Raw genomic sequence first — 24,868 nt, 5'->3', positions numbered from 1 at the left:
TCTCCTGACAATAGCCGTGGCACTTCATGATTTACAAATGAAACACTAATTTCTTAGCCCTTGTGGCAAGCTGTGCTAATCAAAAACAAAGTTAATCTAAAAATAAACTAAGTAATGGGAGCATTACAACTGCCTGTCAGATATGCTGCATCTTATCATCAGGTTTACTAGAGAAAAGAGTGTGTGTGTTCTGTACCCAGTTCTCATGGCATGTGTGTGTGGTACTCCAGGGGGGAGATTTACTAAAAAGTTGTTCAACGCAGCCCCTGCGTGGCTGCGTTGCGCAACAGGGAGGGAGCAGGAGAAAGCCATATTTTAAAGATATGTCTCTCTCCTCCCATTTCCCTTGCACCTGTGCTGATTTCAGCAGCCGTGCACCATGCACACACCTTAGCGCTGTGGCGCTCGGGTGTGTGCATGAGTGTAGCAAAGGTTATGCAAATACTATGCTAGACACAAGGGAAAGCTTTTCCCACTTAGCATGCGTGCTGCACAATGCAGCACACATGCAAACTCAGAAAAGGAAGGAGAAATGAAAGCATTTCTGCTTCCTTGCGCCTAGTTGAAGAGGGTGCAGTTTTCTCATGCTAAACCCAATCTATTCTATTTAGTAGATTGAGTTTAGCATGAGAAGGCTTGGGTGGTTGCATGGGAACACCCATTCTCCACCCAAGGCACGCCCCCAAAGTGCAAAGTAATGCGAAGCAGCGCAATGTACTGCTACGCGTTACTTTTTATGTTACTTCCAAGTTTAGCGCTGGAAAGTTAATTTGTGACACAAACACGGCGCACAATCTTAGTAAATCTCCCCCCTAAATGTGTTACAAAGTTATCAAGTTAGTCAAGCTGACCTAATATAGAGCTCTACATATATCCTGATGGGTGCAGGTGTGAATGTCAGTAGGTGAAGTGAGGCCTTAGATTGATTTGATGATGACACATTCAGGCACTGATTAAAAGCAAAGGGGTTACATTCCGATCCCAGCGTCGACAGGAGTTTGTAGAGAAATCGGAAGTATTGTAATAACCAGGGTGTCGGCACTATTTTCCCCTACCAGATGTTGGCAGGTCAAACTTGACAAAATATATCCTTGGAAAAGGCCTAGAAAACACAGACTTGGTGGTATTTTGTGGGCTAAAAACTAATCATGCATGTTGGCCCTCATTTCAAAGTGAAAAGATGGGACTAGGAAGGGGTTGGAGACTTAAGAAAATGACAATTGGTTCTGATATTGTGTTCTCGCATTCACCTGCATTTGAATAAGAGAAATGAAAGTCAGATGAGGATGTATAAAATTATGTTTTAATTTCTTTTTTAGAATTTCCGTTTATCTACTTTTGAACTTTATTTGTTTAAAAAAAAGACGTGTTTGGCTCCAACTGAGTACTTCACCTGTTTATTAATTTCTCAAATAATAAATAGTCGTTTCAGATGAATGTAGATGATATCAACTGTCACCGCACCGGCTAGAATGGAAAATGAATAAATGCTAAGCATTACGCAGGACTTTCCCTCATTAGATTATAAACAAACTCGAATGTTTTACGTCGAAGAAGAGACCTAGCTGCAAACGCCATTTCTAGCGCTAAGGATTTATTTTTCATCTGGCCCAGATTAAGAGAAGGGCAAACACAGGAGAAAGGAAGAGAACCATAGGAAAGCAGCGACAAAGGGAGAGAGTAGAGATGAAAAAGAACATTCATGGGTGAGATAAAGAGGCAGAAAAATCGGTGTGGTGACAGAAAGAAGCACGAGGTGAAATCAATAGGCAGCCTTGGTATTGGTACTGGACAACTTCTGGCTGGTCTCTCTATCGCTACAGTTCCCGGTAATGTCCATTGAGGGGCAGTGTCGTATCAGGAATTAAAGATTGCACTTAGTCAGCCACACAGGCTCACTGCGCGCAGGTACAAGGAGCCACACATCACTCCCATGTCTCACCTTCTCTTCGTGCAGCCACTCCGCCAGGGACTTGACTGCCCTCCAGTGGTTGTACTCGTTGCTGTAGTCCAGGACCAGGAGTCCTGAAACCTGTAGTGGTAAAAAATCTGCGTCAGGCACTATCGTGAAAACATAAATAAACAGAAAGGAGGTACTGATGCAGAAAGGCAACCTGTCATACCATGCGATTACAAAAAAACAATTCCACATGATCACATCGCGCTTTATATGTTTCTGTGTAGTGGGCAGCCACCTGCAGAGAACTGAAAGTCAATTAACTCTCATTCATAAAAAATATTTTCCCTCCACTTCCCCACTCTTTCATCAAATATTTGCCTTTGTTCTGGAATTCAACAGTAGGTTTGCAGGCCTCACTGCCCCAAACCATCACTAAACCTTTTCATCCCACCCGATCACTGCTTCTGCCTCACAACCCGGCTGGATGCCTACGGTCGGTCAACTACTGTCTCCTCGTTCACGCAGGTAGGGCATTCCATCCTCAAGAGACTGACTTCCCTTCGGATCATGTCTGCTCGGCAGACAGTGTCCACGTTCAGGACATCTCTCAAGGCTCGCTCTTCCATCAGGATTCAGGCATGCCCAACTCAGACTGTGTCCTGTTTACGCAGCTTTAACCGAGCCTCAGCTTTTTATCCACCCACCCTCTGTCTGGAACTTACCACCCAACTTCCCCAAAAAATTTACCATGCGGGAAGGAACGTGTAGAGGCGGTGGGGCAACTGTGATGGGGCCTGCGCCTGCGGAGCTCTGACTTAAACTCACTTCTACCCACCTCAATACAATAAGCAAACCCGAGCCTGCCGCGGATGTCCTCCTGCTGGACACCAGCGGCACTGCACCACCACGCACGCTGCAGCCCCGCTGTTCTCAGAGGTTTCAGCTCACCTTGTGTTGCACCGTATTGGCTCTTCACCAGGTTACTGTGTGAGAGAGTCGATATCGTGCGACACACGGTGGCAACGGGTGAGCCCTGGAACACTTCTCCTTAAAGTGTTTTTAAGCGTACCAGAGGTGGTGTTCCGGCTCTATACAAAGAAGGAATAAGTGAAATGGTTGAGAAAGAAAAGAGGAGAGCGTTTACATAGTAAAGAAGAAGGTGAGTGTATGCTAGAAGACATGGGGCCCGATTCACAGAACTAACTTAAAACAAAATCCTAAACTTCCTACTTTTGGTATTCACAGAAGTTAGGATGTTGTCTTAAGTTTGTCTAAGAAAGACGTAAGACAGACTTAAGAAAAAATCCTAACAAGTCTGTCTTAAGTCTGTCTTAAGGCAAACTTAAGACAAAATACTAACTTCTGTGAATACCAAAAGTAGTAAGTTAAGGATTTTGTCTTAAGTTAGTTCTGTGAATCGGGCCCTCAAATATTTGATGGCAGCATTGGCAGTAAGTTCAGTGAAGTAGAGTAGTTAATACATGGAAAGACCTTCCAGCCCCTGTGGTGGTGAGTGAACCAGTCACAAAATTAAAATAAAAATCAGAGCAGACACAGGACAGTAAAATGCATTTTCAAAACAAGCGGCTTGATTTAGAGTGTGGCTGATGTGGGACACCCTTCCACAAGGGGCAGATGTGGAGCCTGCACTGTTTTGAGTACCCAGATGTCTTAGTGCTCTAAATAGGGCACAGGATATTTGTCGCTAGGGGGAGGAAGTATCGTTTACTATCCAAATTCTAAATGAGGCCTGAAGTTAGTGCGAACACAGTGAGACAAGATGACAAGGTTACATGAGACCGGGAAATGGTCTGTCTAGATAGGCCTGGCAGCTCTTATATCTGGTCACCATGGTAACAGTACCTGGATGCGTTCGGATTCTATGAACTTCCTTAGCCCGATGGCATCAACAGCATTGGTGTCCGGTGCACCCCCATTACCGATGATGGGGTTCGTGAGTGTAAGGATCTGTCCCCGGTAGCTGGGGTCAGTAATGGCCTCGGTGTACCTGAAAGCAAAAACAACACACATTGTGAGTTAGACAGGAGGAGTGGGCAGTAATAAGAATAACTTTGAGGGTTCACTCCTGATTATGATAGAATGTGTGTGTTTGTAAGGCTGAACATTTGAGTATGTGTGTGTGTGCAAGAGTGTTACAGTGAGAGCATAAATGTGTGTGCATATATATATATATATATATATATATATATATATATATATATATATATATATAGATATATATATATATGTGTGTGTGTGTGTGTATCTATATATATACATTTAAATATATATATATGGATATATGTATTGTATTGTAATTGCATTTATATAGCGCTTCCTATCCCTGACGAGGCTTCGAAGCACTTTTTTCGGCGAGTAGCACGCTACTTTGGCACCCATAGAGGATTAGTGTTGAATTAGTATAGTGAAACATGCCGTTACATTTTAAGTGGTGGATAGGATTCGAAAGGATAGCAGAAGGACAGCAGAAGGATAGAAGAGGAAAAAAAAGGTTTGTATTTATATAGCACTTGTTACCCTTGATGGGGTGTTGAAGCACGCTACTCCGGAAACCCATAAAGGATTAGTGCTGAATTAGTATGGTGAAATATGAAAGTGATTTGAGTGTTGGATATTAGTCAGTTATTTGTAGGGAGAAGGATAGCGGAGGGAAGAAAGGTTTGCATTCATGTAGCATCTGTTACCCCTGATGGGTGTTGAAGCGCTTTTCTAGCCAGTAGGATCCAACTCCGGAACCCATAAAGGATTAGTGTTGAAAATTAGTTGAATGAAGTATGAAGTAATTTGAGTGGTGGATATGTTATTCAGTTATTTGGATAGAGAAGGGTAGGTTGCGGGATAGAAGAGGGAAAAAGGTTTGTATTTATATAGTGCTTGCTACCCCTTGATGGGGTTTTGAAGTGCTTTATTGGTGAGAAGCATGCTACTCTGGAACCCAGAACGATTACTATTGAATTTGTATGGCGAAACATGAAAATAATTTGAGTGGTGGATATCTTAGTGAGTTATTTGGATTGAGATTTATGAAACCTCCAAAAAGACTGTTAACCACAAACTGAGGCAGGAAATGGAGGAGAAAAGCTGCCACAAGATATGAATTTCCACACAATTGCGGCTGGTAAAGCACATGGACACTTAAGTTTGCAGCGCTACGTTCCAGCAAGGGACCTGGGTTTGAAACTGTGTTGGGGCCGACAAAGCAGCGGAGAGGTGAACACAGCCCACATTAGCTACAAAAAAGCAAACGTGGCACAAGTGAGATGAACTTTGCATGATATAAGAGCACATGAAAGAAACCTGCTGTGCCAACAATAGGCTGAAGTGTGTTCATGAGGGTGTTGCAGCCACTTCAGGAAGGAAGCAGCTTGGTGCTTTGAACTAGGGGTCATGTATGTGTGTGTGTGTGTGTGTGCATTTGTGAGTGCCTATACATGTATGTACTCTAGTCAGTGTGAGAATACAACTGTGTGTCTGCAAAACAGAGTGATTGTGTTTAAGAGTATATATAGGCGTGCTCTCATATGTAGGGATCCACTTGAGCATGAGTGTGTGCATATATGTGGGTCTTTGTGTGATATATATATATACTTTGAGTGAATGCGAGACAGAGAATGTGTGAGTATACCGAAAGGTCTGTGTCCTGCTGACAGCTTGAAAGTGAGCACTCACCCTCCCAGGCCAGTGTTGAAAATAACTTCTCCAGCGACGGAAGATGGGTGCCCAAAGGAGTAGCCCTTGATCTTGGTCCCATCCTCTAGCACCAAGTTTGCGGTCTTCGCCTGTGTAAAGACATGCTCTGTGGTTAGTTGCTAAGCGAGCACTGGAACACTCCACACCTTAAAACTGAAGGTAGCTTGACCATTATTAGAACATTCCTATGTTGGGGGCTCCGTTGAAGACAATTGAGTGCTCCGGGTTTCTAATAGCTTGAAAAAGCCCGGGGCACCAACATTCCAATGTTTGTTGTTCACAGCTGTTACTGTGAACAAAGGCCTCATGGAGCCCGAGGAGATTTAAATCCCCTTGGGCTCATGGAGGCCTTTGTTTTATTTTTTTATTACATTCTGCCCTCTAGTGGCAGAATGTTCTAATAGCCTTATAGCCCACCGTAGTTGGGCTATACTGCCCATTACTGGCCCCGTTCCTTGTGAAAGGCCCTTACCGAGCGGGCTTTTACTGTCTGGTATAGCCTGCTCTGAGGGGTTATAAGGCTATATTTGAGCTTCTACGTACAGTGATATCATGTCAGTATTTTTCATTAGCATGGTTTCCTTGCTTACCCTGCCCAAGTGCTCTGCTGAAACGAGGGGCATATGTAGCAAAAGTGAGAATAGGCACACCCGCTACACCTCAGCTTAGTGTATCACACCTCATCACCCTATGTTTCACAGTAAAACATGACTTCTTGCCTCACTCGGACAGACCACATTGTTCCACCCACACCATTTCCTCAGTACCACACCAAACATCACTAAGTCATCCATTCTCCTAAACCCTACTGATCTAAAAAAAGAAAAAAAAAGTTGCTTGCATCTCAATTGATGTGGTATATTTGTCCTGCAGATATCTCTGGTGTGCAGAGCTCTTGGGAATATGTGCAATCATGCCAAACAAAAAAACTATACCCACCGTTCCGTATTATACTACACCACATTGGAACAAATGGCCCAGGGTCACAAATCATGACACCACAACAGAACATTCTACGCATCCCACACTCCATCAAACTAAATCAGAAAATGTAACCCACATAGCACCATACCACATGATATGAAGTACCACAACATTCTACACCACACTATCCAACACCATATATGACTTACAGTATGCTCTCTGTACTTCTCTGAAGTAAAATTCACAGTAGATGTATTGACAGCAGGAAGCAAAGCTGCTTATCTCTGAACAAATAAAGAGACTTAGGGGCCATATGTACTATTTACTTGTCACAAAATACTTGTCGCAATGTACCAGAAGGCCATCGCAGGGAAGGTAATGTGCTGGAGTCACCAGACCACCATATCTATAACTGCTTTTTAACTAAGCAAACTGTTTTTCCTAACTGCAGCCTATTGTGCTTAAAAGAAACAGGGCTGTGCTTAAAAATGTTTATTTTCCTTTTTGTTTTTAAGTTTGCTTAAGATGAGACAATAAGCCCCTGACTACTGCTTCCTCTTAAACCCTTTTGTACACCCACAAAGGACAAACGGTTCAGAGGGGACTCCTTCCCTTTTGAAAAACTCTTACCACCTTCCTAGAGGTGCTAGTAAAAAAACATCAATGTTTTGCAACCCGATTTCATCACGAAACATTGATTCATTAGATACCAAATCAAAATTTGGATGACGCCTACAACATTCTCCTTCCAAATACCAAACAGTATCAATTCGGAATCCCATTTTAGGAGATGAAAAAACTTTTCTGACTCCTAAAATGAGATCAGTAAATAAGAACAATTTTAATGGTCACAACTGCTAAATCAGAATGTTCACAAAGATTAAAATGTTTAGTACATCTGACCCTTGTTCTGACCATCATTCAAGCCACTTCAGCCATTCATAATAAGTTTTGAAGATGTATGAAGAAGGGGCTTTAGTGCACTATGTTGAAAAGCAGACTTTCCAATTTAAATGGAAATTCTAAATGGTTTATTAATGCTACAGCTACTATTTTAATTAATGGTGCTGTTAAGAGATTATTCCTACCGTCACAAAATGTATTTTGTGAAAAGGTATAGCTGTAGTAGCATGTGTGCACACCACTTCAAGGCCTGACTGCAACGCAACAGTAATGTTAATGGCTCAGGGTTTTTTTCTTCCTTCTGCTCAATCAAAATGATTTGTCTTATGGGACTGCACATTTGCGAGGAAATGTAAACACAGTATAATGAAAGTGAGAGACAAGTAGAGAGAAAGAATGTGCATTTAGTCTGTTTCCTTTCTTGCTTTTTTGTCTCAGAAAATGGTGAGTATTGCAAAGTCATCCTGTGCCCTGGGCACCCCAAAAGTGTTGCTGACTGGTACTGGTGGTAACTGACTCTGAATGACCCTGGGCTTTGCCTAACCAGGCTCAGGGCCAGTGGTATGCTGAAAAATAAGTGAAGAAAATTTGAATAGAAAAATCCCAGGACAAAGAACGAGACATTTAAATTATTGGTGCTTATGGTGAAGAATAATATTTTTGTAAAATAATACCACTGAAACATGTCATGATATTTGCAGCAGCATCTGGTGCAGGTAAGCAGTGTGGGGCTGGTCGAGGGCTTATGTCGACAGACGATAGAATAGGGCAAATGAAATAAATAAATAACTCCTACTTCGTTATCTGTCGACATCCCCTCCCCTGCAGCGCCCGGCCCCACCGCACATACCTGCATCGGCCGCTGCTGGAAATTTGAACAATATAGATGCACTATTGGAGGACTCCTATAAATGACCACAGTAAAGGGAGTACTCAAAGGACTCACTTATCTTCTCCACATAAAAGAGAAAGAGCTGTGGGTTGTGTGGTTTATTTGTGTTTGTCTTCTCTCTTCCTCTCCCATCTAAAATTGGATCACACGGTTATGGGTTATTGAATACGTGCAATTTACTCATGAAGGGACCGATTTACAACGTATTTTACTTGTCGCAAATGGCCCATCAGGCCATTTGCGACTAGTAAAATGCATTTTCCTATGTTCCAGCCCTATTTTGCCAGTTGGTAACATTTAAACGACTTGCAAAATAGGGTTTGTGAGTTGCTACTAGGAAAGGACGTGTAAAGGTAGTCCCTTCCTAATAGCGAGTCACACTGGTATGTATGAATGTTTTGCGACTGGGACTGGAGTTGTAAAACATTTGCAGATTACCACCAATTTCAAATTGTTGGTAAGCCATTCGCAAACTGTAAGAGGTCCTCAAGGGACCCCTTCCCCTTTGGAATGGGGGCGCCAACATTTTGTCAGAGCGGCAGTTATCCCACAGACCACTGCCAACTGTAAAAAAAATTAAAGAAAGTTTAATTTTTATTTTTGAAATGCATCCTGTTTTCTTTTAATGAACACAGGCTGCATTTTTTTAAAACTGCTTTATTTCCAAAACAGTCACAGACATGATGATCTGCTGACCCCAGTAGGCCACCATCCCTGGGAGCACTGCCATTTCCGAAGGGTCGCAAATTGCGACCCGCCTCATGAATATTAATGAGGCAGGTCTCTTGCGACCCATTTGTGAATTGCAAACAGTGTCTGAGACACTGTTGTACATCAGGTTTTGCAACTCGCAAATTATAATTTGTAAAAGTTGCAATTTGCGAGTCGCAAAACCTGACGGTCGGACATGTGGCCCCATATCTTGCAAACAGAAAATGTTGAAATATTTGCTATGGAATGGATTCCCAGCACTGTATTGATTGAATATAATGTTAAGTAATAGAAATCCAGACAGATCTATAACTTGCAGATAACATGGCTTTATGAGTGCACATTACAAGAATGACAATAGAGCCATCCAGAAGTGTTTAATATTGTTTTTTTGTTTATGGTCTCCCAAAATGGCAACATAGAAAACATATTTAATACCTTTGAAGCAGGATAAGATAAAGCAAATAACGGATCTCATTAACATCTTGAACAATAAATGACTTACAGTATGCTCTCTGTATTTGTCTTATGAAACTGCAGATTTGCGAGGAAATGTAAACACAGTATAATGAAAGTGAGAGACAAGTAGAGAGAAGAATTTGCATTTAGTCTGTTTCCTTTCTTGCTTTTTTGTCTCAGAAATGGTGAGTATTGCAAAGTCATCCTGTGCCCTGGGCACCCCAAAAGTGTTGCTGACTGGTACTGGTGGTAACTGACTCTGAATGACCCTGGGCTTTGCCTAACCAGGCTCAGGGCCAGTGGTATGCTGAAAAATAAGTGAAGAAAATTTGAATAGAAAAATCCCAGGACAAAGAACGAGACATTTAAATTATTGGTGCTTATGGTGAAGAACAATATTTTTGTAAAATAATACCACTGAAACATGTCATGATATTTGCAGCAGCATCTGGTGCAGGTAAGCAGTGTGGGGCTGGTCGAGGGCTTATGTCGACAGACGATAGAATAGGGCAAATGAAATAAATAAATAACTCCTACTTCGTTATCTGTCGACATCCCCTCCCCTGCAGCACCCTGCCCCACCGCATATACCTGCATGGGCCGCTGCTGGAAATTTGAACAATATAGATGCACTATTGGAGGACTCCTATAAATGACCACAGTAAAGGGAGTACTCAAAGGACTCACTTATCTTCTCCACATAAAAGAGAAAGAGCTGTGGGTTGTGTGGTTTATTTGTGTTTGTCTTCTCTCTTCCTCTCCCATCTAAAATTGGATCACACGGTTATGGGTTATTGAATACGTGCAATTTACTCATGAAGGGACCGATTTACAACGTATTTTACTTGTCGCAAATGGCCCATCAGGCCATTTGCGACTAGTAAAATGCATTTTCCTATGTTCCAGCCCTATTTTGCCAGTTGGTAACATTTAAACGACTTGCAAAATAGGGTTTGTGAGTTGCTACTAGGAAAGGACGTGTAAAGGTAGTCCCTTCCTAATAGCGAGTCACACTGGTATGTATGAATGTTTTGCGACTGGGACTGGAGTTGTAAAACATTTGCAGATTACCACCAATTTCAAATTGTTGGTAAGCCATTCGCAAACTGTAAGAGGTCCTCAAGGGACCCCTTCCCCTTTGGAATGGGGGCGCCAACATTTTGTCAGAGCGGCAGTTATCCCACAGACCACTGCCAACTGTAAAAAAATTTAAAGAAAGTTTAATTTTTATTTTTGAAATGCATCCTGTTTTCTTTTAATGAACACAGGCTGCATTTTTTTAAAACTGCTTTATTTCCAAAACAGTCACAGACATGATGATCTGCTGACCCCAGTAGGCCACCATCCCTGGGAGCACTGCCATTTCCGAAGGGTCGCAAATTGCGACCCGCCTCATGAATATTAATGAGGCAGGTCTCTTGCGACCCATTTGTGAATTGCAAACAGTGTCTGAGACACTGTTGTACATCAGGTTTTGCAACTCGCAAATTATAATTTGTAAAAGTTGCAATTTGCGAGTCGCAAAACCTGACGGTCGGACATGTGGCCCCATATCTTGCAAACAGAAAATGTTGAAATATTTGCTATGGAATGGATTCTCAGCACTGTATTGATTGAATATAATGTTAAGTAATAGAAATCCAGACAGATCTATAACTTGCAGATAACATGGCTTTATGAGTGCACATTACAAGAATGACAATAGAGCCATCCAGAAGTGTTTAATATTGTTTTTTTGTTTATGGTCTCTCAAAATAGCAACATAGAAAACATATTTAATACCTCTGAAGCAGGATAAGATAAAGCAAATAACGGATCTCATTAACATCTTGAACAATAAATGTAGGCTTTTACATGACCGTAAACGTCGCAAACGTAATACATGCAAAATGCAGTGCAGCTAGTTTTCCAAGCACCTTGTTTCTAATCCTTGGCTGAAAGAAACATGGCTGAACTGAGCAAGCAGGAAACCGGGGCTCAATCCCATCTTCCATGTTTGACCAAATTATGTGACCTTTGGCAATTCCTTTATTTTACTGCGCTTCCTTTCCCTTTATCATCACATTTGAAAGCACCTTAACATACTCCAGTGCAGTATACTCGCTGAGGTAAACCTAACGTAAAGGTAGATGTTATGTTGATTTGTCTATTGCACTAATTACCGCGAGGGTACTCAGGAGCTTGACGTTAATGTTGGAGTCTATCTATGACACCAATTTATGCACATACAAGGTACACGTGAGAACTGAGTTGCTACCTGGTTCACAGACGGCATCCGAATAGGACGGTGGGGGAGGGACACGAATGTTTCTAATGTCATTTTTGGAAACCATCACTTATATTAAATTCCAATTCCACACAATGCAGTAACACAATCTAATGCTCAAACCGCGAAACACCTCAATGTTAAATACGGACTTTTATTTTAATTTTAAAGAGTCTTAGTCATAATTGACGTTTGTTGAATAATTTACATGCTGAGTACGCTGTTTGCTCAGTTCGTATTAGTGCAGTGAGAGACAGGACAGACCCCTGGCATGCTCTGCCTTCGTTGTTAATTTGCGGGCTCGCCCACCTCTAACAAAAGCATCGATGCTATGCCCGGTGATCAGACTTTAGGGCCCAGGGGGAGCCGGGCGGTGCCATCACCGGGCAAAGTGCATGTTTGCAGGAGCGAGAGGTCCCCTGTATTTCCCGCCGCTGCACACTTCCAGGGCTTGAGTGACAGTGACAGGGACTGTTAAACCTCGCCAAGCTCGAGAGCCTAGCAGGTGTTAGGTGAGGGGCCCCCTCGTGCTGTTACTTCTGCCACTGCACTCTGGGAGCGCACCCAAAACCAGCGCGCGGTCAGCAGAGGGGGCGCGTCATCGGAGGTAGAACGTCTTCAGTAAAGCGGGACAGGACCATGAAGGTACGTTTCCAAGCAGAGGCCACCGCAAGAGAGCCAGCCTGCTGGTTAAGATGCTGTGCAGCACTCCTTTCAACTGAGGTGGCAAAAGAGAGGGGCTCAAAGCGTCACAACCCGATTTTTATTTGGGATTGTGACCCTAAAACGTAAGAAGACTAACAGGACAATATCTGTCAGTCTTGCAATGTCATTGTAGAAATAATTGTTTTTGAGACAAGTGAAACCGGCAAAGCGCGAAGTTATTTAACATGTATATTGTACTGTTAATCTGGGACAGTACGTATAATCTGGATTCCACCTCATGTAGGGTGACCAGAATTTTAAAGCCAAAAACCAGGACATTTCACAAAAATAGAAGAAGGACTACAATTTGTCTTCAAGCGATGAGAGCGCTCCTCAGCAAAGAATTACAGAACAGGCAGTAAGAACATACATAAAATGCATTTTTTAAGCCCAGTAGCTTGCCTGTTAATTAAATTGCTTTCTTGAAACAACTGCTAACTATCCCTGCTTTGTAAAACATAAAAAACACCTCCCACCGTTTTCAGTCGACCATCTCTAAAAACAGGGAGGTGAGCTAAGTTTCTTTTAATTTGCTGGGACAGCTGGTTAAAAACCAGAACCGTCCTGGCAAAACGGGGACGCCTGGTCACCCTAATCTCTTGCCTCTTTCATTGACCACCAGACGCCCCCTGCCCCCTTATCTCTCTCTCTTAGGCTCTTTTACAACACTGCTTTCTCCTTTTGTCGCTGGTCCTCCCTCTTTCTCCTCCTTTCTCCCTTTTTGTGTTTTCTCTCTCTTGCTCTGTGTTACTCTTGTGCATGCCTCTGAGTGACTTCTCTGTCGTACCCAGGTGTACTACACTAACCTCATGTGATAACTTCCTGTGTCCAGTGCACACTGGGAGGCTGTGCCTCTCACTTCCGGGTGTACTCAAAAGAGCAAGTTATCATATCTGCATGTCACCCCAGTGCTGTTGTCAGGTCTGTGTCCCTGCACCTCAAGTCCAACGAAGAACCCATCTTTTGATCTGTCTCGGACAGTAGGCAAGGCAAGTGTCATGTCTGTCCATCAGACCACCCCATACACAAGAGCGGTTCCACAAGGAGTGCATTCCACCGCTCAATCTACATGACACCAAAACACGTCGCACACAGGCCACACTCACAGCCTTTACCTAGGCTCAGCTACAAATAAACGTGCTGTTCTATCCCTCACTTGCCTTACCTGCAATACACAGTTAGACGCTGTGGATAAGTGCACGACTGCGGTGAACCGCACCTGACATAAAATGCTTCTCACGAAGGCCACACTGCACTTCAAGGCGCTTCCCCAAGCACTCCAATAGTGCTGTATTTCACATACATGCCAAGGCAGCAGTGTGAATCGTTACAGAAACTCAGTGACAATGCAGTACAATCCATCCCACTCTACACTCATCCTCACAGGTCCCCGCCTGCTGCGGCCCTCAACTTTTCAAAACTGTAATGCAGATCGCCTTCTCAGACGGGAAAGAACTGCTCCTCTTTGAACGTGTCATTGCAGTACATTGGCCCACAGGGTTAATTAAAGAGTCACATCCAGAGAGCCGAGTCACATTACGAGGGAGCATTAAACTGCTAGTCAGACCCTCACACAGAGAGAAGTTTGAAATTCTAGGTCAAGGAAACACATCCGCGTTCCTATCCCGGTACCAGAGTCTCCCCTACGCCCCTGTGCTGATGTGAATTCATCACTCCAGTGAAGCTGCTGTGAAAGGCCGCGGGTTTGACCCCGGTTCAGTGCCTGAAAGGGCAGGGTACAGCAGCCTTTCCATCTGTTGAGGCCCTGCTCTGTGTCACTGCGAGGGAGAGATGGAGACAGGCATCCTTGTAAACAGTAGGAGTCGGGACTTCTTCACATTGCCAACGTCTGGATGAATTCATATATGTTCTCGTGTACGGCGCGCTGGGAATAGTTTTTTCTAGGTCCTCTTGGTGCATAAGTGTATTCATTACTTTGAACTTAGTTGTCCGTATGTTGTTTCTGAGTTGATGGTGCTAAGATGTCCCCGAACCACCGATGCTGGGAGCACTGGTTATTTTTCTTGGAGTAGGATGCTGGAGTCTGGTGGGACCCTGAGTGAGGTACCGAGAACCCCTTCTTCATGCAACATCTTGACGCAGGACACGCTAACAAAACTCTATGGCACATCTCCACGTTTAAAAAAGCAAAGACAATTAAAGTGAGTTTACTTAAAACAATTTTTTTTGCATGCTTTGCCTCTTTTAAAGTCTCCAAAACGGGCGCTGCATTTCTACCAAAGAGCAGAACATCCCATTCAATAACAACAGGTGCAAAATAAACCTTTACTGGATTACTGCTGCCAAATATGCCGAAGTACTGCACTCCAGCTGTACTGTTTACATACATCCACCCAAAATGACTGAAAAAGAAGCAGCCAACCCAAGATAACACTTCTTTATGTGGCGCGACAGAGCTGGAAGTGGCTGGCCTGGTGTCAACCTTTCAGAATTGGTGGTAGAATGGGGATCATGGGCCAAAGAAAAGAAGGTGCTTTGAAAGCAACTAGTAGACACCCTGGACTTGTAAAGAAGAGATATTCGACAGAAAAAAGGATTAGAGCTAATGTTCCGGAACCCCCTCCTGCTTACAGCCAGGAGCTATCCATAGAGGCGCTTCTGTTATGCAAGTGGGATTTGAGGCTGGGGTTAGGGACAGTCACCAAGAATCAAACTTGCAAGTAGAAACCCCAGATGGTTACACTGAGGAGCGACGCATAAAGATATTTCAGTGTACACAGTGGAATGCAAGGAGGGAGCTTAGGACAGTCACAGTAAATCAGAACTAGGGGTGAAAAGAAAGTGTTTTTGAGGGCATCCTACCTTGACACTCAAGAGCCTAACGCCAGTCCTTGAAAAGTTCCAGTGACGTGGTGAAGCCAATCCAATTCCATCTTTTAAGGATTTCACCCTCTTGAAAACAGTCAAAATCCTGGGCATTTTGAGGCAAGTTCACCCCCAATAAAATATGAGGGCACCACTGGGTTTCAAGAGGAAGACAACAGGCAGGCTGCAAAGGAGGATGAGGGAGGTGGGTGTTTCCCAGAGTGGCAGACCTGGGAGGATGCTTGCAGCCTGCGGATCTGTGCCTCAGGAGTCCGAGCCAAGCTTCCACTTATATAGGTACATCCCAGCCCCACCCCTCACTTAGCAACGCCCACAATTGGTACATGGTGACCCTTGTTTAGGGAGGTGAGCAGATGGACCTGCCGGATTGGTCCATTTAAAGATCAAACATCGTGCGTGTCTGAGCAGTCAGTGCACCCCAGGAATGGGAATAATTCGAGGTCCGAGGATAAGGAGGCGCAGTTCGTGTAGCCTCTGCTCGCCTCCAAGTAGTCTCAACAAGAGGGCCTTTTTAGACTTTTTAAAATCACTTTTCAACGATTTCTACAACTCTGGTCATGACCGATTGACCATTTCTTTTTCGTTGGATAATACCTGCAGGGGCCCTACCTACGGGAGTTAAGGCATCATACTTTCCAGCCGCCACCTTCTGCTCTCCTATCCACTCCTCTCCAATAGAAGTGACAGACGGACAACAGAAAGATAGCACCTCTACCATGGGTACTTGGGACTGCAGAAAAAGCAGTATTCTGACAAGCCCCTTGATGGCCCCATTGCACCAGTCGATTTCTGTTATCTGAACAATTGGAAGTGGATGGGATATTCCAACTGGCTGCTCAATCACCCTAAGTGCGCCGGTGTCTGCTCCGCCAGTGCTTGAAACAAAACAGCAATGTGGCTGAACACTCGGTGCAACGGCTCTCCCAAAGTTTTCTCTGCTTCCTTGCAGTCATGGCTTGAAATGAAAAAATAGAACTGCTAGTTTCTGAGAAGTGCCATTACTCTCCAAATAAAAGTATTACGTCTCTTTTGAGAAGTGTCAGTACTCTCCCTCTTAAAATAAAAAAGTGCCGGTACTACGTACTGGGCAGTACTGGACCATTTAAACCATTTAAAGCACTGTTTTCAGTAGTGCCTTAGCCAATGGCATAATGTGATCGGCCACGAGATGTCAGTATTTCTCCAAAGCCTCCCTTCTCTCTACAAGAGCAATAGAAATGCTATTCTCTAATTGGCCACTTAGTACCGCTACTACACCTGTGTCTGCCTACTGCCTGCTCTGTTCAGGCTGTAGGCCAGTCCTTGTCTTTCTGCTCCATGCCGAACATCACTCGGTGTCATTTTGAGACCGGCCACTAGGTGTCAATGCTTCACCAGTCTCTGTCACCATCACCTTATCCAGCACAGTACTGTGACCAGCCAATCTGGGTGATATTTGTTATACCTCTGTGTCTTTGAACCATTGAGGGTGTAGCCAATGCTATACTGTGAGTAGGGATCTTGTTTAGAGTTTGGTAGATGGGATATTCTATCACATCAGAGCCAGATGCCGCGTCCGCTCTATTCCAAGTGCCTATGGCACCTGTAATAAATACAGTTGACTGGATATCTGTCATAATTTGACAGCTTATCAGTCGTCAAAGTTTAAATAATGCCCCAATTGTCACTGGCACACATATCTAGGTCCTTTCTTGAGATCCTCAATCAATGTTATACTGTGGCTGGTCAGTAGGTGATGCTGCTCCAGCACTGTCTGTCTGTCTGCTCTCTCTGTGTGGCTTCAAGCAGTGCTATGCTGTGAGTGGGGACTGTGTCTAACTGATGCACGTCTGTCTGCATGTGTGCTCCTTTCAGAACCACTAAACATTAAGGGTCTGAGTCAAAAAGGTAAACTTACACTTTTAGGAATTCACAAAGTACTGTTGAGTTTTAAGACTCTGCACTCCCTATAGTTATGTGTGGAGTTCTCAGTGCCTGGAAAGTCCACAATCGGAAAAGGAGTGCAGAATCATACAAATCCACATGTAATTTGTGCATACCTAAAAGTAGCACACTTACACAAACATGTAGGTTTACCTTTGTGAATCAGGCTCTAAGTGTCAATGCACATGGTGGGGACCTGGGCAGGAGGGCTCCATAGAAGATGGGCCAGAGACCCCTCGTGTAAGAAATTGGGTTGTTAAAGTTACCAAAAGAAACTGAGCTCAACCCTCTAATAGCTTTGGCACAGAGCAGGCAGACTTAATTGAGAGGCAATGTGTAAGGTATTTATGCAGCACCAAAATAGTAATAAGGTCAAAATGCAAAACAATAAAAACCCCAAAACAAATTAGAAAAATAGTGTACAATGTAATTAACAAAATGACAAAAATCCATTAAAGGGAACTGGATACATTATTTTTGAAGATTTTAAGCTGAAATAGTACCAAGCAGCACAAAGTGCCAATGGTAGTCAATGGTCACTGTACAGGACCTAGGCACAGTTTGACGCTGACCAAAATGGAGCACTGGTCAGACAAATTAACCAGGTGTTTCCTGGTCAAAAATGTTACCTTCTGAATTTGAGTCCCAATCCACAACAGGAGAACACTTTTAAATCCATACAGGACCTCAGGGGAGGCACTTAAGTACTCACAGGGTGGCAAGTAGAGACAAACAGGATAGTCTAGTCCAGGTCTAGTTGCCACCGGTCAGCTTCACAGTTGCAGGAAAAGGCTTCTTGTAGCTTATTGTGTCCATGTAGCTTTAACAGTAGATCAGTATATGTAGGAAAGTGCCCCCCACATTTAGCCTGACATCTGATGCAACCTGACTTGATGTGCCCTGTGTCCCTGCCAATCCGGCTACCAGGGGCTGTGTTCTTTACCAAAGCTGTACCTTTGTACCCACAATTGGCACATATCTGGCCACAGGTAAGCCCCTTGTAAAAGGTACTATGGGTACCAAGAGCATTATGTATTGTAATGTAATGTAATGATGTCTTGTAAAGCACCTCAATCACCCCACATGAGGTATCTCCGCGCTATAGACCGCTGGGGAACACGTCCTGGCTTTTCCCTGTGAGATGGTCCCTACTGGGTATCTCCAAGGTGAAACCAGGCATCCCCAGTGTATGTGGGGGACCATTGTGGAGATGATGCAAGCTAATGCCCAGAGTTGCCGAGTGTGATCCCTGGTTAGAGTAGGCACCGAGGTGAGAATTATCGAGTCCGCTGACCCTGGTCCACAACCCTGCCGCGTCGGGAATTGAACCCTGGTCCCGGGCTGTCCTCTGCTTCCGGGTCTGCCGCCTCTAACCAGTGAGCCACACCACTTATGACCAGGGAAAGCCTCTAAGGGCTGTGGCACCTATTGTGCCACCCTTAGAGGTCCTGTACCTTGACACCCACACACTGCCATTGCATGCTGCGTGTTTTGGTGCCTGCAGCCCACTGCCTGAGACCTGGGTAAGTCACCCCCCTACAGGGTGTACTAGCCCTCAGGTGAGATAAAGTTGCATGAGTCCTGTACCCCTGACAGTGTCTACGTCCTTTCTTAGACATTGTAAGTGTAGTAAAGCCATAAAGAGTATATTGGCTTGGAGTTGGTCATTACAAACTCTACAGCTCCATAATGGCTTTACTTTAAAACTGGAAAGTTTGGCAGCATACTTCTCAGCACATTAAACCCACACTGATGCCAGTGTGGGATTGAATGTAAAAGTCACTCAGAGGGCATGATAGAGATGCCCCCTGAGAAACGACCAGCCCTGGTGTGGTTCCTGAATGGCTGCCCACCACATACCACCACCAGACAGGTTTCTGGATCCATGGGTAGAGAGCCTACGCTCTCTGGGCCCAGAAACGAAGCCAATCCTGGGCAGATGTGTCATGCCTGCTCCCCCAGGATGGGCTGGGTCCACGAATGGGAAGCTTCAAAGGCCTGCCGCCTTTGGAAGCTATCTCTGCCTTTTGCTGTCCCCACCAACTGGCTCCTACCGGTTCTGCCCCCCACATTTGGCAGGAGAATCATCAGGAAAACTGAGATAGGAAGAAAGAATTTCCAACCTTTGCCATCCCCACCCCTCAGATTGGAGAGGAGAGGTAAAACAAACATCTCAGTTCACTCCATCATGAAGATGAGGACACCCAGCCAGTTAGGGAGAGGCTCATGTCCCCCTCCCACTGGAGGGTAGCATGTTTGGGGGGTGTACCCATCCCAAGAAAGGAACCCATTCATCCTGACCTGCACACCCCTTTAAATACCCCTACATTTTGAATTTAGGGGCAACCCTGAACCTTGCCTCATCAGATTCGTAAAAGAAAGAAGAAGGACCAAAGTGCTGTGCTGGCCCTGGGAGAAGAAGAATGACATAGGTGAACGGGGAACTCCCTGTGGTACTTTGAGGTCTAGAGGAGGGAGTGACAGTCTACAGCAAACAAAGAGGGCAACCTCTATACTGACCTATATTCCTTTACGTCTGAGCATTAAAGTCTCTACAAAATTACAATTACGATGCTACATAAGACAAAAAGTAATTCATTAAGACATAGAATGTATATTTGATTTCTTTCATTTGTTTGGGAGAAGAAGACACTGTTGGAACCGGGACTACAGGCCCACTTAGGGTAGCAAGGCACAGAGTGGAGACACGCAATTCAGAAGGCAATTGTGACGTACTTGCGCAACACTCACGACAACACCCCAGTGCAAACCCACCAAAAATGACACCACACCGTCTTGGTTACGTAGAAAATAGTGAGGCTTTATCTCTGTATTTTTTTAAAAAGGTATGAAGATTCCACTGTGTTTTAAACTAGGACTTAGTCATTTCACTTTCGGGAATTAATCATATTAATCAGACATCATTTCACATTTCCTCACAGTTGTCAAGCCACAAGTTTCTGTGTACAATCAATATGACAATTAGTCAGGTAGCATTTCACCTAAAAATTAATAGAAACATGGGACAGGTTTCACCAGTTGGATCAGTATATCAATTTCTACTATATTAGGCGCAGATTTCCACTTGGGCAGACACTTTAATACATACATTTTAATTTTAGCAGGCCTCTGAATCAAGTTAAGTTGGACAATATCCTAAGACAAGAGTCATAACAATTTCTTATTCTGAGCGCACTGTTCCTTTCTCACTCCTGTGCGCAGTAGTATACATAGAGGCTTTACTCCAGAGGAGGGAAATTAAAGTTTGGGACCTACTCTCAAAATAAGAGGCAGTCATGATGTCACCAGCAGCGGGGGGGGGGGGGGGTGTTTGCTTAGGGCAGCCTCGTGGCACCCCCAAACACCATAGTCCGCCTCCTCCTTGTCTGTCTCTCTTCTTTCAGTCCCTCCCTCACTTTTGTATTTCCCCCAGATACATGCACGCCTGATTGCCCCCTTGGGGATAATTTCTCTGAGGCAGTTATTGAGGCCGCACTTCCCCCCATCCTCCCGCTCAGGTCTTTGTCGATCAACCTGAAGCGGGGTGGGGCCGCAGCCGAGCCGCGACTTGAGGAATCCTGAGGCTTCAATGCGGACGGGCCTCCAGGCACCCATTCCCGTCTGCTGGAGCAACAATCGGTGAGTGGAACCGGCCTTCTGAGGGTCGCTGCAGATTCTGCTCTGAAGAGGAGGCAGCTTCCGCTCTGAAGAGGAGTTTCAGACTGACGAGCGAGGTGACGGGCTGGGTGGGAGTCTGAATACTCAGCAACCCCGCCCAGCCTCTCTCACGGGGCCTTGCGCTACTCCCCCCTCCACACACCTGTCACCGGGATCACTTGGCCCAATTCAGCACCCAGGCCAGCGGTGCAGTGGTGCTTCAGGAAGGGCGGAAGAGCAGAGAAGGGGTGGGGGCTCTGACTTACATCATGCTGGTAGATTTCAGCGGCACACAGCACAGTTACCATCTGCTCACCTCAATAATGTCAACAGGGCAAAGGCTAAGGTGGAAAGCCCGCTTCACTTCAGGGGTTGTGACTCAGGCCCCTTGTTCTGCGTTGCCCTAAGAGCCCACGGTGCCACCCTTCAAGGCTTTCTGGGGTTGGGGAAAGGTCACTCTCACCAGTAGTTCAAAGGAATTAGCTTTCTTGATGAATGGCTACTCTGGGACAGGATGTTCTCAGATCTTCTCTCATAAGAGGTCCTCTTGGCCACCCTGATGAGGTGGTGGTGGTTGCGGATGGCATCCTTGTGTGCTGCGTGGCTGTCCGGAGTTTGTTCACTGTGCCATTTCTTCTTCAGTTTCTGGCTGGCTTGCTTGGAGGCTAGGAGTTCTGGGGTGAACCAGCTGGCCCTCTTGCTGGTGTCTCTGTGGGGGAGTTTCTTCAGCAGGGTGAGGGTGTTGGCGCAGTCCTCGATGCAGCTTCTGAGGCTGTAGGCAGCGTCGTCGGTGTTGGAGGGTTCGGTGGGTGAGCGGAGAGCGAGGTTTGCGTGTAGTTGGTCTTCGGTGATTTTGCTCCAGCAGCCACGGGGGATCTGTTGGGTGCGGTGGTGTGTGGTGGGTTTCTGGAAGGTGAAGTGGATGCAGCAGTGGTCGATCCAGAGAAGTTTGGTTATGTGGCTGATAGAGACATGCAGGCTTGAGCAGAAGACGGGGGTCTAGCGTGTGGCCGGCGGAGTGGGTGGGCGTTGTGATGAGTTGCTTCAGTTTGAGGTTGGCGAGGTTATCGATCAGAGTTGTGGAGTTGTTGTTGTTGTTGTTCTCAAGGTGAAAGTTTAGGTCTCGGAGGAGGATGTAGTCAGTGGAGGTCAGGGCGTGCGTGCTGATCAAGTCTGCGATGGAGTCGCTGAACTGGGGCAGGGTCCGGGGGGTCGGTAGATGAGGGTGCCTCTGAGTGTGGAGTTAGGGTCTGTGTGGATCTGTAAATACATATGTTCAGCAGTGCTGAGCGCGTCGTCGGTGTATGTAGAATGAAGGGAGGCATTGAGAACGAAGGAGTGAAAGACAGTGAAAGGGATTCTGTGCATCAGTCATTGTCTATAAGAGGTAGGCAGAAACCGGTGTGGCATGATGATTATGTCTTAGCAATGTTGTTCCTTGATGGTTGGTGAGGTTGGTGTCCATGGTGAATTGGAGTGACTTGGGCCTGGGTGAAAGTTGACGACAAATGCCTACTTATTTATGACATTGATTCAGGTTTGCACTAGTTTCAGCTTTTTTATGCACGACATACAGATCTGGATGAGGTGTTTGAAGCATTATATATCTGGAGCTGTTGAGATTTTCTATTAGTGTTGTGTGTCACTGGCATAATGCTGAATTGTGATGCTGTTATCACTGAGAAGAGTTCCAAGGGGCTCCATCTGGAAGAGGAAGATGACAGGGACCAAATGTAAACCTGTGGGCTCTCAAGGTGATCTTATGTGACTTGAAAGTGCCCACATTTGTCAACTGGTGTTGCAGTGGTGGCTCCACCGTTATAGCGGGGGAATATTGCCCCACTGAAATACCCCAGAGATGAAAAATAAAATGGTATATGAAGTTAACTCATTACCATTTTATTTTTCGTCACCTCGTCCCAATTGGAGTGTCAGGATGGGGAATAGGCCTGCTGAATAGCAGCAGCAGAGAGGAGGGTGGGCGTACTTCGTACTTGTTTAAAGTGGGCAAGTCTCTTTGGACGGCCATCTTGCGACGGCCAACCACCCATGCACACTTTAAACCTCTCTAACCCAGCTATCTTCAGACAGCTGGGTTAGAGAAAGCAAAAGCTTCCAGTGCTCTTGTGAGCACTGATTGAGGCCGCTCCCTCCAATCCTGGCTCTGCTCTCATGCTGGTTAAAAGCATGAGATCAGCCTAGATTGGTTAGGGGAGTTGGCTTGGGCCCTGGATGTCACGAGTGAAGAAAAGGACTAGAGCGAGGAGGATGCAGCAAGCACTGTAAGTAATGTTTTTTTTTCAACATTTTGATTTCTTTTATGTACCCACCCACCACCTGTTTGCCTTCCTCTCCACTTGACACAGTTGCCAGCCGCCACTGTGGTGTAGGTTAGATAAGCCAGAGAACCGGTGAAGTACAATGCCAGTGAATCCCATTTGAAACTTCAGTTTGTGGATGTGGGTAGGATGGTCAATGTTGTTGAAGGTGGCTGAGAGGTTCCAGAGAAATCAGAAGGTAAGCATTATCTTTATCTGTGGCCATGAGGGTGTGGTCTGTGATTTCTATGGTAGATGTATCTGTGTTGTAGCATGATCTGAAACCCCATTGGTAGTCATGCAGAAGACGGTTAGCACTTATGTGATCTTGGAGTGGTGCAGAGTAGTGGTTAATTTGTAAAAGAATAAGTGTTAGTGCCCAAAGCTCTGCCCAGAAGCCTGCGGTCAGTGCTATTACATGTAATGCCAAATACCAAGGCTGCATAGCCTAGAATCCTCCTCATGCTTCTTTATTCCACCATCAGATGCTTCCTGCTCCTTTACCTCACTCTTGCATGGTCCTGGTTTCTCGCTTTGTAACGGGTTTCTGTCTTTCTCTTTCTCATTTTCCCCCTTTGTTTGCTTTTCCCTCTCTTGCTCTTGGGAAATGTCTAATGAGGAAAATTAAGTGCCGGTCCTCAGAAATGAGTTCAGGTGGGCCCCACCAACAACAACAAACTCAAATTAAACACTGATGCAGATTCTGTTTTTCTGATGATCTTGTCGATGAAGGGTAGGTGAGTGATGGGTCAGTAGCTTAGATGGTCATTGGGGTCTAGTGTGTTTTCTTCAAGAATATGAGGATCATGCTCGTCTTGCTTGACGTGGGAATTGACTATGGTGAATGGCGGTGAGGGAGTGGAAGGGCGTTAATGCAGGAGAAGGTTAAGATCAAATAATTGTCCGTTTGTGTGGCATGTGGTGGGAAAGAGCTGTAAGCTGCATGTTATGAGGCATACAGGACCATGGTGAGGTATGGGTTGGAGCACCTACTTTGGCATGGAGGGAAGGTGGGTGAGGTATAGGTAAGGGTACATGGGAGGTGGATTGCTGAAGTGTATTGGATTGGGGACAGCAGACTGGCTGGATGGGAGTCATGGTTTGAGAGAATGGAAAAGTGGGGTTCACATGGATGATGGTGTGAGGGAGATAAAAGAAAGGAGAGAAAGGAAGCTCCAATGTGGGGAAAGTACTAGAAGAACCTCGAATGGGATGGAGCAGATCCGGGAGGGTTAAGAAATGATATGTTTGAGGAAGTAGGACATAAGACGAAGTTTCATGAATAGTGGGTGACATTGCAGGTTTATGGGTAAGCAGGGCAATTACATGGTTTGCGGTGGAATTGCCGATGGCGGCATTAGTGATTGTGTGGAGATGATCTATTAAGAGCAGAGTATCAAGATTGAAGTTTAATTTCAGATGGCAAGGTAACCTAATGTGCTCATTTACTTGGCTAGAGGGGTGGCATTCATGGTGATGTGGGAGACATGGGGATGGCACAGCGAAAAGGGAAATGGCTTGAGGTGTGGTGAGTAGTCAGGGATTTAAATGGCATGCTGAGGGGATTATTTTGAAGAGGCTGGGTTGGGTTGGCTGGACTGGTGCAGCAGAGACAAATGGATTGAGGAATTGCTCCTCTAGACAGTGACAGA

At 45.1% G+C, this 24,868-nt stretch overlaps 1 protein-coding gene across 1 annotated transcript in view; it reads right to left on the bottom strand.

The window, feature by feature from the left end:
* Positions 1 to 15,563, bottom strand: part of CPS1 (carbamoyl-phosphate synthase 1) — a 133,308-nt gene extending 117,745 nt beyond the window's left edge. Inside the window, exons 1-4 of the mRNA XM_086955557.1 lie at positions 15,295 to 15,563; positions 5,591 to 5,700; positions 3,764 to 3,908; positions 1,943 to 2,032 (exon numbers count right to left, since the gene is read on the bottom strand). Coding sequence (XP_086811683.1) covers positions 1,943 to 2,032; positions 3,764 to 3,908; positions 5,591 to 5,700; positions 15,295 to 15,411 — 462 coding nt within the window. The 5' untranslated portion in view covers positions 15,412 to 15,563. The remainder of the gene's footprint in view (positions 1 to 1,942; positions 2,033 to 3,763; positions 3,909 to 5,590; positions 5,701 to 15,294) is intronic.
* Positions 15,564 to 24,868: the final 9,305 nt, after the last annotated feature.

The sequence above is a fragment of the Lissotriton vulgaris genome, chromosome 2_1 (genome assembly GCF_964263255.1).
Source record: "Lissotriton vulgaris chromosome 2_1, aLisVul1.2, whole genome shotgun sequence".
Taxonomy (NCBI): domain Eukaryota; kingdom Metazoa; phylum Chordata; class Amphibia; order Caudata; family Salamandridae; genus Lissotriton; species Lissotriton vulgaris.
This window is presented reverse-complemented; position numbering and strand designations above follow the sequence as displayed.